The sequence below is a fragment of the Bos taurus genome, chromosome 10 (genome assembly GCF_002263795.3).
Source record: "Bos taurus isolate L1 Dominette 01449 registration number 42190680 breed Hereford chromosome 10, ARS-UCD2.0, whole genome shotgun sequence".
NCBI lineage: Eukaryota > Metazoa > Chordata > Mammalia > Artiodactyla > Bovidae > Bos > Bos taurus.
Window position 1 is genome coordinate 68,029,297 of NC_037337.1, and position 15,903 is coordinate 68,045,199.

General features: G+C 36.9%; 1 protein-coding gene across 17 annotated transcripts in view; it reads left to right on the forward strand.

Annotated features, from left to right (window-relative positions):
• KTN1 (kinectin 1) overlaps positions 1-15,903 on the forward strand; it is a 112,747-nt gene that overhangs the window by 22,970 nt on the left and 73,874 nt on the right. For all 17 annotated transcript variants that reach the window (XM_024997700.2, XM_024997702.2, XM_024997703.2 and 14 more), the window contains 4 exon segments: positions 6,542-7,094; positions 10,209-10,346; positions 11,712-11,882; positions 14,574-14,704. In XM_024997700.2, the coding sequence (XP_024853468.1) occupies positions 6,572-7,094; positions 10,209-10,346; positions 11,712-11,882; positions 14,574-14,704 (963 nt within the window). In that variant the 5' untranslated portion in view covers positions 6,542-6,571.

The window sequence follows — 15,903 nt, forward strand, 5'->3', positions numbered from 1 at the left end:
CTAGAACTCCCAGACAAAAACTTACTCCTGTATTCTTGAACTTGACATGTGATTTCATAGTTTACAGATTTCTTCCAAGCTGGAAGCATTGGTGTTGTCTTAGATTCCTTCCTAACTTTCATCATCCCCTAATCTCCATTGACTTAATTCACCCTATCAGATCTATTTAGCCTATTGAAATAGTCATTTTAATTGGTTTCCTTGCACCTGTGTTAACCTATCCATTGGATTTTAAATTTTGATTGTAACTTATTTGTAGAAGTCCTAATTGATTCATATCTACCTAATTACTTTTGATAGTTTCTATTTTTTACTCATTCCCCAGTTTCCTCTTAGTTACTTGATGTGTGTAGGTTATAATCTATATCTACTAATTCAGGTATCTTAAATCTTTAGGGATGTGATTCCTTAGTTTATTTCTGTTGCCTCTTGCTCATGGTGGCTTATCTCGTGTTCTGTCATTTTGTGTTATGGGCTCTTATCTGAATGACAGTATTTGGGAATCTTGAGCTTCCTGGCTTGAGGGAGCAACCCAGCAAAGAAGATGTGCATTCATTTTTGTCACATGCACTATGGGTACCACCAACTTGGGACCGCTTAAATATTTTGTCTTGGCATTTCCAAGATCATGTAAGTAGTTTGGACTTTAGCTCTGTGTAAGAAGAGACCCCTAAAACCAAGTCAGAATTGGGACCAAAAGTCAGGACTCTTGACTTCATTTTAGTGCTTCATTGTACTACTAGACTGTAAATAAGTGGTGGATGACTAAGGATGGTGACAGTATCCCCTTTGAATAAGCATAGATGGGAAGAGGAAAACAGAGAAGAAGCTAGAGGGGTTTTACAGAGTTGTAGAGGAGATGTTCTATGTATGTATGTACACATACATACCTATACTCTAAACATAAAGCAGAAGTGTCTTATAACTTAAACACAAAGGCGTTTTGTGTTTAAAAACTTTGTGTTTAAGTTATAAGACACTTCTGCTTTATGTTTAGAGTATAGGTTAAGATCCTGGGCTATAGGGCCACATTTCTTAAGATTCACATCTATATGTTACTACTTTGAGCTTTGTGGCTTTAGATAAGTTACTTAACCTCAGTGCCTCACTTTCCTTGTTTTTAAAATGGGAATGATAATAAGGTTTTGAGAATTAAATGAGATATTCACAATAGATGCTTAAAGTTCTAGCATAAAGTAATTGCTCAGAAATGTTAATTGCATGTGATAAATAGTAAGAAAATATGTAAAATGTATTTAAGTTTTAGTTGATTATTAATTTCCTCATGTTGGCCTTTAAATATATTTGCCTTCATTATGTGATTTCTTCCAATGCAAACTTATTAACTATTTGGCCGCATGTTGTATAATTAGAGGAAGTCTATTTAAAATTTGGTTCACTTGACAGAGGCATCTCTACTGCCGTTAGCTGTTAATTACATTAAAATTGTAAGGTGTGATTAAGTTAAAAGGTCCTTAATATTACAAAGGGAATGTGATAATATGGAAGAAATTAGCATTGGTGACTTTTGCTGTCATCTCATAATCTGAGACTCTGCTTGTCTCCATGTTTTTCTATTAATAACTCAACAAATGTACGTTGAATTGCTACTATGGACTTAGATAGTATGGGCTTTGATACCTGATTCCTATCATCTTGAAAAATGAAAGTGAAGTCGCTCAGTCCTGTCCGACTCTTTGCCACCTCATGGACTGTAGCCTACCAGGCTCCTCCCTCCATGGGATTCTCCAGGCAAGAGTACTGGAGTGGGTTGCCATTTCCTTCTCCGGGGGATCTTCCCGACCCAGGGATCAAATCCCGGTCTCCTGCCTTCCAGGCAGACACTTTAAACTCTGAGCCACCAGGGAAGCCCCTCCTATCATCTTGAGTTAAATTAATTCTGTCTCAACTTCTCCTTCCCATTTCTTTCACTTTTAAGTTGGCCACCCCCGCCCCACTACTTCCTTTAAAAATCTTTCTGTCTTTCATCTTTTCCGTGTATTTCTCTGAATTTCATTCCCAGTTCCTTCTTGGCACCTTTCCCCCTGCTTTGTATTACGCTTCTACCTATGGGTATAATGTAAAACTGGAATACAGAATGAAGCAGGGAAAAGACTACTAGAGTTTTGCCAAGAGAATGCACTGGTCATAGTAAACACCCTCTTCTAACAACACAAGAGAGGATTCTACACATGGACATCACCAGATGGTCAATACCAAAATCAGATTGATTATATTCTTTGCAGCCCAAGATGGAGAAGCTCTATACAGTCAGCAAAAACAAGAATGGGAGCTGACTGTAACTCAGATCCTGAACTCCTTATTGCCAAATTCAGACTGAAATTGAAAAAAGTAGGGAAAACCAGTAGACCATTCAGGTATGACCTAAATCAAATCCCTTACGATTATACAGTGGAAATGAGAAATAGATTTAAGAGACTAGATCTGATAAGAGTTTCTGAAGAACTATGGACCATAGTTCAAGACCATCCCCAAGAAAAAGAAATGCCAAAAAGCAAAATGGCTGTCTGAGGAGGCCTTACAAATAGCTGTGAAAAGAAAAGAAGCTAAAAGCAAAGGAGAAAAGGAAAGATACACCCATTTGAATGCAGAGTTCCAAAGAATAGCAAGGAGAGATGAGAAAGCCTTCCTCAGTGATCAGAACAGAGAAATAGAGGAAGACAATAGAATGGGAACTACTAGAGATCTCTTCAACAAAATCAGAGATACCAAGGGAGCATTTCATGCAAAGATGGGCACAGTAAAGGACAGAAATGGTATGGACCTAACAGAAGCAGAAGATATTAAGAAGAGGTGGCAAGAATACGCAGAAGAACTGTACAAAAAAGATCTTCATGACCCAGATAATCACGATGGTGTGATCACTCACCTAGAGCCAGACATCCTGGAATGTGAAGTCAAGTGGGCCTTAGGAAGCATCACTATAAACAAGGCTAGTGGAGGTGATAGAATTCCAGTTGAGCTCTTTCAAATCCTAAAAGATGATGCTGTGAAAGTGCTGCATTCAATATGCCAGCCAATTTGGAAAACTCAGCAGTGGCCACAGGACTGGAAAAGGTCAGTTTTTATTCCAATCCCAAAGAAAGGCAATGCCAAAGAATGCTCAAACTACCGCACAATTGCACTCATCTCACACGCTAGTAAAGTAATGCTCAAAATTCTCCAAGCCAGGCTTCAGTAATATGTGAACTTTCAGATGTCCAAGCTGGTTTTAGAAAAGGCAGAGGAACCAGAGACCAAATTGCCAACATCCGTCGGATCATGGGAAAAGGAAGAGTTCCAGATAAACATCTATTTCTGCTTTATTGACTATGTCAAAGCCTTTGACTGTGTGGATCACAATAAACTGTGGAAAATTCTGAAAGAGATGGGAATACCAGATCACCTGACCTGCCTCTTGAGAAACCTGTATGCAGGTCAGGAAGCAACAGTTGGAACTGGACATGGAACCACAGACTGGTTCCAAATAGGAAAAGGAGTACATCAAGCCTGTATATTGTCACCCTGCTTATTTAACTTATATGCATAGTACATCATGCAAAATGCCGGACTGGATGAAGCACAAGCTGGAATCAAGATTGCCAGGAGAAATATCAATAACCTCAGATATGCAGATGACACCACCATTATGGCAGAAAGTTAAGAAGAACTAAAGAGCCTCTTGATGAAAGTGAAAGAGGAGAGTGAAAAAGTTGGCTTAAAGCTCAACATTTAGAAATCTAAGGTCATGGCATCCGGTCCCATCACTTCATGGCAAATAGATGGGGAAACAGTGGAAACAGTCAGTGACTTTGTTTTTTTGGGCTCCAGAATTTCTGCAGATGGTGATTGCAGTCACCATGAAATTAAAAGATGCTTACTCCTTGGAAGGAAAGTTATGACCAACCTAGAAAGCGTATTAAAAATCAGAGACATTACTTTGCCAACAAAGGTCTGTCTAGTCAAGGCTATGGTTTTTCCAGTGCTCATATAGGGATGTCAGAGTTGGACCGTAAAGAAAGCTGAGCGCCAAAGACTTGATGGTTTTGAGCTGTGGTGTTGGAGAAGGCTCTTAAGAGTCCTTTGGACTGTAAGGAGATCCAACCAGTCCATCCTAAAGGAGATCAGTCCTGAGTGTTCATTGGAAGGACTGATGTTGAAGCTGAAACTGCAGTATTTGGCCACCTGATGCGAAGAATTGACTAATTTGAAAAATCCCTGATGTTGGGAAAGATTGAAGGTGCGAGGAGAAGGGGACAACAGAGGATGAGATGGTTGGATGGCATCACTGACTCAATGAACATGAGTTTGAGTAAACTCTGGGAGTTGGTGATGGACAGGGAGGCCTGGCATGCTGCAGTCCATGGGGTAGCAAAGAGTCAGACACAACCGGGCGACTGTACTGAACTGAACTGTGGTATATTAATCACTACTGTAGTTCTTATTCATTTTGCCATTTTTAAACAAAGAGTTGAAAACTTTGTGAGTTCTTCTTAAACTAACAAATTTTAAAGTATTAAGACAAGTGAGACTGCACCCATGATTATTGCACAGTTCTTTAATTTACATATTAATCTTAATGACCTATTTATTATACATGAGATATTTTGATCCTGCAAGTAAAATTATGGTTTTGATTATTCAGCATTTAATTGAATTTAGTAGTCTCAGTATTTACAGTTTTAACAGCAATATTTTATTGAGTTGATACTTGTTAATTCAACCCATTCTGATGTTATGTATTTAGTCTCAGCTTTTCTTATTATATGTAATATTGCCCTGAACATCTTTACATATGCTTTTCTTTGTACATGTCTTGGGATAAAGCATCAGGAATATTGGATTAAAGCAATGCAAACATTTTCTTGACTTTAAATTTGCCCTGGTGTTTTGGTTGGACTCCTCCTAGATGCAGAAAGAGAGCTCAAATGAAGGGGCATTGAATTGTATGAAGGGAATCTCCTGAAAATCTAAAGACTGAAATCATGATTCTTCCAGCCTTATATGAGACCTAGAAAAGGGAAGTAGAAAAATCATCAGGAATCTGTGTTTCAGAGTTTCTGTGGTTTCAGAGTTTCTCTGAAGGTTTCAGAGTTCTGTGTTTCAGAGTTTCTCTGAAGGTTTGCTTCTTTATCTGCTTCGTCATAGATTTTGTCTCCCAAGAAAGACTTATGCTGCATGGACTGGAGCTTACTATTCATCAAAGACCTTCTGACTTTGATTTGACATTTTTCCAGCATTTTGGCTACTGCTCAGTGTCTTAGCCTCTTTTCTTTCCTCAGAGCAAAAATCCATAGAGTTCTAACTCATTGTTTTGTCCTTTTTCTCCCCTAACCTAACCCTCAGCCAAATTGAACAGGCTTTGTAGCCTGTGGATGGTAATATTAAACAAAATCCAAACGTAAAACATCTTCTAAAAATAATTTTTGGTTGACCAGTGACAGGCATAATAAAATCTGTCTAATAAAAATTTTTGGATAGTTCATTAATTATTAGAGAAGAACAATTCTATATGTTTCTTTTTAGTATTTTGTTAGCCTGTGATTCACTCTCCCCTTCATCTTGTTAAATCTTTCTCTTAGTAGTCCAGGGTTACATTAATATCCTTTAAATTTTGCTTAAATTGTTGTAATAGGATGGGATTACCAATTTTGTTTTTGAAGTATAACTTTTTTGCAGTAAGAGGAGAAGGCAATGGCACCCCACTCCAGTACTCTTGCCTGGAAAATCCCATGGACGGAGGAGCCTGGTGGGCTGCAGTCCATGGGGTCGCTGAGGGTCGGACACGACTGAGCGACTTCACTTTCACTTTTTACTTTCATGCATTGGAGAAGGAAAGGGCAACCTGCTCCAGTGTTCTTGCCTGGAGAATCCCAGAGACGGGGGAGCCTGGTGCGCTGCCGTCTGTGGGGTCGCACAGAGTCAGACATGACTGAAGCGACTTAGCAACAGCATTACCTTGGAAAAAAATCAAGAGAAGCAGCTTATGTGTAATTTATTTTAGTGCCAAATGACTAACATTTTGATTTTTATTTTATTTCCATATTCTTGATGGATCCCACCATATCATGAGGCAATGGTTAGCTGGAATAAAGGTGCTCACAGCTGAATGAACTCCCTTTATTTTCTTTGCTGTTAAGAGTGTGTACTTTCAATGACTATCTAGAGTGTTAGTAGTTAATGCCTCTTTATTTCCATATATAGTATATTCATAAACATCGTACAATAAGAGAAAAACTAAATACTGATAGTATCAAAGTAGATATTTTGGGGAAAATGAACTTTTTTTCTGTCAGAATCTTTTCACATGCTTGAAAAATAGAAGGATGTCTTACATTCCTAGTTACCAAAAAAATTTTTTTACAGTATATAGTATATTTGAACTGTAAAGTAATCAAGTATATGATTTAAAAAACTAACCTGTTTAGATTTGTAGATCAGGTTAAATCTGAAGACCTCTTGAAAAAACAGAGGTTTTGTGTGTTTAATTTTTATAAGACTGACCCAGGTTTTTGTTTTTTCTTTTTTCCCCCACATTTAGGTTTTATAGGATCACATTAACAAAGGCACCATGGAGTTTTATGAGTCAACATATTTTATTGTTCTTATTCCTTCAGTGGTTATTACAGTAATTTTCCTCTTCTTCTGGCTTTTCATGAAAGAAACATTATATGATGAAGTTCTTGCAAAACAGAAAAGAGAACAAAAGCTTATTCCTACCAAAACCGATAAAAAGAAGGCGGAAAAGAAAAAGAATAAAAAGAAAGAAATCCAAAATGGAAACCTCCATGAATCCGATTCTGAGAGTGTACCCCGGGACTTTAAATTATCTGATGCCTTGGCTGTAGAAGATGAGCAAGTTGTACCTGTTCCATTGAATGTGGTTGAAAGTCCAACTAGTGTTAGAGAAAGAAAGAAGAAGGAAAAGAAACACAAGCCTGTACTAGAAGAGCAGGTCACCAAAGAAAGTGATGTATCAAAGATTCCATGCAAAAAAGTAGAACCTGTCCCAGTTACTAAACAGCCGACTCCCCCCTCGGAAGCACCTGCTTCAAAGAAGAAACCAGGGCAAAAGAAGTCTAAAAATGGAAGCGGTATTGTAATCTATTAAACTTTATTGCATGGTTTTATTTGTTTTAATAACTTTAGTAGAGTTGGAAGTTCAGATGCTTTAAGTGTGCACACATGCTAAATATTGAGTTTGAAATCGAGATCATTATCCTTTTCACTATTTGTTTTCATTAAATGCTGCTAGAAAGAGTTAGTATTGATCATAAAACAGCATTTAAAGCTAAATTTCACATTACACATATGGAAAAGGCCTTAAGTGGAAATATATAAAATGTGTTTTACTAAAACCACCGAAGACCTATAAATATCAGTAGTTAGAAGCTTTTACATTTATTTCAACCAATACTTTCTAATCAATGTGATAAGAATTAAAGATGAAAAGAGAAATCAGTTATCATTTTTATCCTTGATTGATTTACTTTGCAAACATTTATCATACGTCTGTTTTGTGTTAGTCACTATATAGGTGCTAAGACTACAGAGGTAAAGAGTGCATTTTCCAGGTAGTCACATGCAAACTGTATATACAAGCTGAAATTCATTATTATAATATAAAAAGTTTAGTATAATGGGCTAGATATGTCTCAGTCAGTATCGGCGTACTAAAGTGGGTCACTTAGAGCATGTAATACCTAAAATTAATCTGAAGTGTTGAATAAATATTAGCTAGTTTTTCTTGGTGAATAGGGTGCTCTAAGGAGAAGGGTTAACAGATGCAAAGGAAAGGACATGAGAAATGGTGTGCTGATAGGTGAAACTGTGAATTGTTTGCTCTGTGTGAAAGGATTTGTGTTTACCATTAAGTTGTTTTCGTATCTTAACTTGTGGAATATTAAGTTATCGTTATATTGGATTTTAAATATTTACTTGCCAGCTATGTCAAGCATGGTACTAGAGAAATAAGAGTAAAGGGGAGAGGAGGACATGTGAGCCAGTAATGAAATATGACTTACATAAGAAAAGTACGAAGTATAGAGGTAGTACAGAAGCCAAAACAACTGGTACATACGGGACCCGTGGGCCAAAGGCTTTGCAGAGGAGGCAGTGCCTGAACTGGGTTTGCAGAATGACTCAGTTCATTAAGGAGATAGTGGGATTTTATTCCTCATTGGCAGAAGATCATGCATAAAGGAATAAAGGTGCAAGAATGCAGTGTGTTGTTGAACCCTGAAGTGGGAGGTAGGGAATGGTAGGAAACAAAATTGAAAAGGTAATGGAGTGGGTAGATGAGGATGGTTTTTGTGTACAGAGCTAAATAGGTGGGATGTATAATTTGGCCATTGTTGAGGACTTTCAAACAGGTTAGTTTCCATTGACAGATTTACATTTTAGAAAGGTATTTTTGGCAGAAGTTGGGAAAAGTTGTTTCATAGGGCAGTGTTTGATGTAGGCAGACTTGTTAAGAGAGTATTGTTTTCCAAAGTTAAGCTGAAGGACTGAACTGTGGTAGTGACAAAAAAAGTAGAAAGGAGATTAGAGGGATCTGCAAAGCAAAAATGACATGGGTAACCTTATTGGATAGGATATGGCAGATAAAAAGGAGAAAGCAGGATTAAAGATGATTTCCAAGTTCTAAGTTAGGTCAGGGTTGGCAAACTGCAACCTGTGAGCCAGATCTGGCCTGTTTCTGGTTTTTTATAGCTCATGAGCCAAGAATGGTTTTTATGTTTCAAATAAAAGAAGAGTAATATTGTGTTAAATGTGGAAATGATATGAAATTGAAACCTCTGTGTTGTAAATCAAGTTTTTTTAAATGCAACAACACTCTTGTTAACATCTGTTTGTGGCTGGCTCTCACAAGGCAACAGCAGGTGAATAGTTGTGATAAAGTCTAAATGGCCACAAAACCTTTACTGTCTGTTCAGACCTTTATAGGAAAGGTTAACCAACCTTTTATTGGTAGATGTGGATAGCACTAAGAGGCAATACTGGGGAGAGAGTGGATGTGCACGGAGAGGAGAATGCTCTCAGTTTGTGTTTCTGGTGCCTGTGGGGGCTGTTCACATAGGGAGCAATTCAGGATGCAGTAGGAAAGTTAGGTACAGAGGCGTAAGGCTAGAATACAGATTCAGAAGATTCAACTACTAGCATGCAGGTAGTAGTTGATGTCGTGGTTGTAGAGAAGATTATTCAAGGGAGGTATTTAAAATGAGAACACAGCCCTGAAAAATACTAGATATAAGGTATTCAGTAGGAACAGCTTACAAAGAAGACTGCAAAGGAATATCCAAGTGTAAGAAAAGAATTCTCATGAAAGCTGAATTTTAAATTTTATTTATTTTATTGTGGTAAAATAAGTATATAAAAATTTTACCATTTTAACCATTTTTAAGTGTATAGTTCTATGGCATTAAGTACACTCACATTCTTGAACAGTCATCACCACCAGCCATCTCAAGAACTTTTCATCTTTCCCAACTAAAATTCTGTACCCTTTAAGCACTAATTTCCCACTCTTTCCTCCCCCTAGTTCTTGGCAAGCAACATTCTACATTCTGTGTCTATGAATTTGACTGCTCTAGGTACTACATTGTAAGGGAAATCATACAATGATTGTCCTTTTGTGACTGGCTTATTTCACTTAGCCTAGTGGAGAGGAGAGAAATTTGAGGAGGTAGAGACCAATAGTTTGAAATGCTGAATAGAAGTTAAATAAGGATTAAGGGATATTATTGATAGAATCAGGCATTTGGGACATTAGGGACCTGAGTAAACTTTTTTGTGAATATAATGGAAGAGATAAAAATCAGGTTGCAATTAGTTGAGAAATGATTGGTAGAAAAGAAAGTACAGACTGTTCTTTTGTCAATATAAGAAGGAAATGGGTGTGGGAGGCTAGGGATTACAGTGGTGGGAAGGGTTTTATTTTTTAAGATAAGAGATTTGACAATGCCTATAAGCTGAGTAGGGTTAGGAGTGGCTGAGAAATGGGATATAAAAGGAGCAAGTACTAGAAATCCTGATGAAGTTAAAGAGCAGTTGTAGCAGAGCAAGAAAGCTAGAATGATAAGTGAGGGAATTGTATATCAGAGTTTAAAATTTTGGTGGTAAAGCATTCTGGGAAGTATTCATTAATAAATTTTTTTCTGATGTGTTCATTTTTTGCTACTCTGATTTTTCATTTATTTTTAATAAAGATGATCAGGATAAAAAGGTGGAATCTCTTGCGGCACCTTCAAAAAAGCAAGAATCATTACCTCTGCATCAAGAGACTAAACAAGAAAGTGGATCAGGAAAGAAGAAAGTTTCATCAAAGAAGCAAAAGACTGAAAATGGTGAAACATGTAGATACGTATTTTATAGCTACTAATTCTAGAGAAGTCTACTAGGACAAGGACCCTAGAGACCTCACATGCTCCTTAATTCTCAGCTTAATGTGTATATTAACAACTTTAGTACTAATACAAGTCTAGGGTGCTTTGACAGATGGGCAGGGTATAAGTTTGTGGTGAAAACCTTAATCTGAAATTTAAAAAAGACAAAGCATTTATAAATATTCTCATTCTTAAGTGAGTTTTGAAAATAATGTAAATAGCATAAAAGCTCTATAGAAGAAAAGTTTTCCTGAAATATATGTACTTTTAATATCATGTAAAGATCATACTTGAGAACACTATCTAGATTTATCATTACCCTGCATTCCTAATCATTAAATGTAATGTGCATGTCTATATGAGAAGCATCCAGTTAAAAGTGATGGAGCAATTTTTATTCTCAGTTGTCGACGAGATGTCTTAGCTATGAAATTTATGTAGATTAAATAGTAATTTTTATAATATTGGGCTGTGATAGCAACCTGTGCTAGAAAATTGGAAAGGGAAAAGGTGAAATTCTGTTATTTGCATTAAAATTATGGTATATCAAGCAATCAGGTATAGAAAAAATCACCCCAGTATTTGATAATATCAAGTATTTATTACAGATTTTAAATAAAAGAACTGTATGTGCCTCCAAGTTTTGTTTTTTTTTTTAAAGTAGGGCTATAGAGAGATTTCCATATGGGTGTGGAATTTTGTGTCTCTAACCAACAAATATCAGAACGCTACTTAAACTCTTACAGTTCTTCACATTAAAGCTAGAAACTAAGAAAGCGTCCTACCTTCACTTTTAATGTTGTTTTGGAAGTTTTAACTAGTGTAGTAAGATGTGCCATGTAAGTTAGAGGTATAACTATTAGAAGATATCTACAAGGAACAATGGCTATTTTTGTATCTAGCAAGTAAAAAAATCAGTTAAGAATTATCAGTTGGAATAAGAGGTCAGTAAAGTACCAACATACATAGAAATTAATAATTTTCCTTGAGCACTAGTTAAATGTGAATGGATTCTTAGTTAAATCAGAAGAAACATGAGCGAACCAAAACATATAAGAATGTATAAGAAGAAATTTTCAGATATTGTTAGAAGAGATGTGTGATACACTTTAGATAACCTAAGTGATATGTTGTAAAATAATATTGAATGGCTGTTTCTTAATTTGAAGAGTGTTTTGACTTGTTAAAAAGGATATATAGGAATTTGAAGCCAAATTGAGCTGGTAATAACTGCATTTATCATGAAACTTAGTTGTGCTTACATGTTATTTTATTACTCCATTATAAAAAGCCTTGTGTGATTATGATTTGTAATTTAACTTGCAGTTTTGGTAGATGAACCCCTTATTCATGCAACAACTTATATTCCTCTGATGGATAATGCTGATTCAAATCCTGTGGTGGATAAGAGAGAGGTTATTGATCTGATTAAACCTGACCAAGTAGAAGTAATCCAGAAAACAGGGGCTAAAAAACTGAAGATTGAAACTGACAAAGGTAATGTATACAGAGTGCAACAACCTGTTGTATTGAAAAAACATATTTTTGAGTTCTTACGGAATGAGTGCATTTTCTCATAGAATCAATGAATTCCAGAAGGCTAATAGAGTCTTTGTGGTAAAGGATTTATTGGTAGTTTTCTTATCCAGTTCTGTCAGTTTTATAGAAATGAACATTGGACTTTGACTTTTCTGAAGTCTCGTAGCTGTTTTGCTGTCTGATAATCTCTTCCCTTCTTTTATTGTCTCAGAGTTTTCTGTGTTAATTCACAGAAAACTATTATTTTGGCCCATGTGGCTTGTGGGATCTTAGTTTCCTGACCAGAGACTGAACCTAGAACCATGGCAGAGAAAGTGCTGAGTCTTAACAGCTGGACAGCCAGGGAACTCCCTATTATTATTTTTTTAATAGGGTTTTCTTTTTTTTAAGAGCAGTTTAAGTTCATAGCATGCCAGGAGCCGGCATATTGCATATTGAGTGCATATTGCATATTGAGTGCAGCACTTTTCAGGATCTGGAATAGCTCAACTGGAATTCTATCACTGCCGGTAGCCAGCGTGAGGAACTCCGTCCGCCCATGACAAAGGTCATGAGGAAGGAGGCTCGGCATATGCAAAGGCGGGATCGAGCCTCAGGAGTCCCGCATCTACCCCCAAAACCAGAGTCTGCCTACTTTCTGCTTTGTGCTTTCACCTACACCTCTGACTTTACGGGGGGCTGTACCCCACTACCTCTCTCTGAAAAAAAGAGTTAGCTTACAGCTCCAGTTAATAATTCCTGGGTGTGACAGTGTTTAACCTACAAACTCCTTTGGAAATCCTCTAGCCTGCCTGAATAGGTTTTTCTGGCCACATGTGATTGCTCAGAGCCTCCCAACTGTGAGAGGCATGAAATGTTCTAAACTGTCTAAATACAGATTCCTTTGAGCAGTTAAAAGATTGATTAGAAATTGTATTGGTGAAGGGATTTTCACTTGTCGGCCAATGTTTGCTGCTAAATTTCCATATCCCTTACCTGCTGTGTTCCTGGCAGTGTATTGATTAATATAATTGGTGTAAGTAGTAGCTTTAATGTTTGTAACCTGGGACCCTTGAGTTAATTCTTTTTCTTGTTATAGCCCACCACACCTTTGCTCTGTAGGAATGCAACTTTATCTAATGCTTTTGGAGGGTGGCGCTCGACTTACCACCTTTAGAGAAAAATAAGTTTTCTGAAGAAAGGGTCTTAAAGTGTTAACAGGCCTCCGGGCCAGAAGATGATGCAAATCACCTAAGCTTTTGCATATGATAAGTCTGCAGGAAGAAAGCCTAGCTTGCTACATGACTCTACCCCTTCCCCCATTATCCTCTATGGATAACTTAAGGTATAAAAACTACTTTGGAAAATAAAGTGCGGGCCTTGTTCACCGAAACTTGGTCTCACCATGTCGTTCTTTCTCTTACCTTCTGGCTGAATTATTCAGCCTCTTTTCTCCACTGAATTTCCTCACTGAGCTATCCTTATTCTATTCGTCTTTATATCCTTAATTAAAGTATGATTAAGCAGTTGTTTCCTGATCCTCTCCGACGCCGTCCCCGCTTCGAATTCCCTGGATCCACCAGGGCTGGACCCCGGCAATAGCAAAATTGAGTGGAAAGTACAGAGTTCCCATATACCCCTTGTTCCCATATGTGCCCACAACTGCCCTTTTAAACTTATGATATAGCTGAAATATTAGAAGCTCTGGGCTCCTTTGGGTCTAACAGGTGGCTGTTGCTTTTATGGAAACACAGGTGTTGTCTAATATAAGAGCTCTAGGGGAACTGAAGTGAGGTATTTGGTGCATGGATTTTTAAAATGTCAGGATTGCTTTTATATAGTTGATTTTTGTAAAATAAGACTTTTTGTTAATTGTCTCATTTTTTTGTCTGTAAAATTTGGCTCATATGTTGTGAGTATTACAGTTAAATAAGAATATTTGTGAACATATTTAGTATAGATACTAGCATACTAGACATTTGAATACTTTTTTTTCCCTTGGCACTTTAATACTCTGCAGTTTGGATGTAAACCCCTATGTATTATATATGTCTCTGTGTGTGCGTGTGCTCTCAGTCACATCTGACTCTTTGCAAGCCCATAGCCTGCCAGGCTCCTCTGTGGAATTTTCCAGGCAAGAATACTGGAACAGGTTGCCATTTCCTCCTCCAGGGGATCTTCTTGACTCAGGGATCAAACCTGAGTCCCTTTTGTCTCCTGCATTGGCAGGTGGATTCTTTACCACTGCACTTGGGGAGCTCGTATACATAATATATGTGGCAAACAACAAGGTCCTACTGTTCAGGAAACTATGTTCAGTGTCCCATGATAAACCATAATGGAAGAGAATCTAGAAAAGAATCTGTATGTATAACTGAATCACTTTGCTGTATGGCAGAAATTAGCATAACGTTGTAAATTAACTATATACTTCAATTAAAAAACATATTCTGCAGTTTGAGCAAATTTTTAGTTAATTATTCAATATTAAAGATGATAAGCACTTTTTCCCCCCTCTCTTAACTAGAGCATTTATTGTTGTTTGACCTGAAATGTAAGTCTATTTTCTCTTGGTTATTGACTTTCTGGGTCAAGAATTCTTGGTGCTTTACCTTTGCTGTCTTATCATGTATCTTCTAAATGTTAATTTCTTTTTTTCCCTCTTTTAAGAAAATGCTGAAGTAAAATTTAAAGATTTTCTTCTGTCCTTGAAGACTATGATGTTTTCTGAAGAAGAGGCCCTTTGTGTTGTAGACTTGCTAAAGGAAAAGTCTGGTGTGATACAGGATGCTTTAAAGAAGGTAAGTGTAGTTTTGCTTATGAGCCTATTTGAGAGCAGTGATTAGAAGTTCACCAAGCAAGACTTCTGCTAGAGCAATAAATTATAATCTATTCCAATCTTATACCCCAGTAACACTTAGTCACATTTAAAAGTTCTGGAATGCCTTCAGAAGTTATTTCATGTATCCATACTAATCAAATTACCTATTTAGTTCAAACAGGTATCCGAGTCATCTGAGGTTTGACAAAAATGAATTGCTTATAATAAATAAGATGATTTATATAACTTTAAAGTCATTTGGCACATGGCTAAGTTGTACCTTGCTTTGTTGTGAATGTAAATACTGAAAGCAAGGTCAGGTGATTTCTGGATAACATGGAATGTTTTTATGATTGAAGGTAGCACCATTCAAAGCATCTGGGAATCTTTTTCTTGTGTGTGTATGAGATATTACTTTTTTAAAGTAAATGCTTTGAATGATAAAATCATTGCTATGACTGACTAAAACTTGAAAAAATCCATGAAGCTGCTATTTCTCATTTTATTATATTCAATATTATATCATGTGTACTATGGCATATTGCAGAAGGTGACAAGTTTTTAAGTGTTACTTGTGTGAGATAAGATGACATGGTATCTGGTGTTCAATATTAGATAGTGGACTTAACCATTCTTAGGGCTTCCTTGGTGGGCCAGACGGTGAAGTCTGCCTGCAGCGTGAGAGACCAGGGTTTGATCCCCAGGTTGGAGAAGGAAATGGCAACCCACTCCAGTATTCTTGCCTGAAAAATCCCATGAATGAGAAACCTGGTGGGCTACAGTCCATGGGATTGGAAAGAGTCAACTGAGCAACTAGAACTTTTTTTTTTTAAGCACACATACTCCTAACATGTTTCTGCTTTAAAACCTTTAATGGCTTCCATTTTTTCTTAAAGACCACCCTGGTTGAAACCATGACTTGTCTTTTGATTACTGTCAGTATTCTCCTAATTGATGTTTCTGTATTCCCTTGTAGCCTTCTAATCTATTTTTTCTACACAGTTCCAAGGTAACCTCTAAGGGTAAATCAGGTTATATTGTTCACTGCTTTAAAAACATTTTGGATATCTTTCTCTTTGCACTTAAAACATAATCTAGATTCCTTCAAAGGCCTATGTCTGTCTATCTCTGTAGCCTTATCTCATGATATTTTCCTCATCCTCTCATTAAAGCATACCA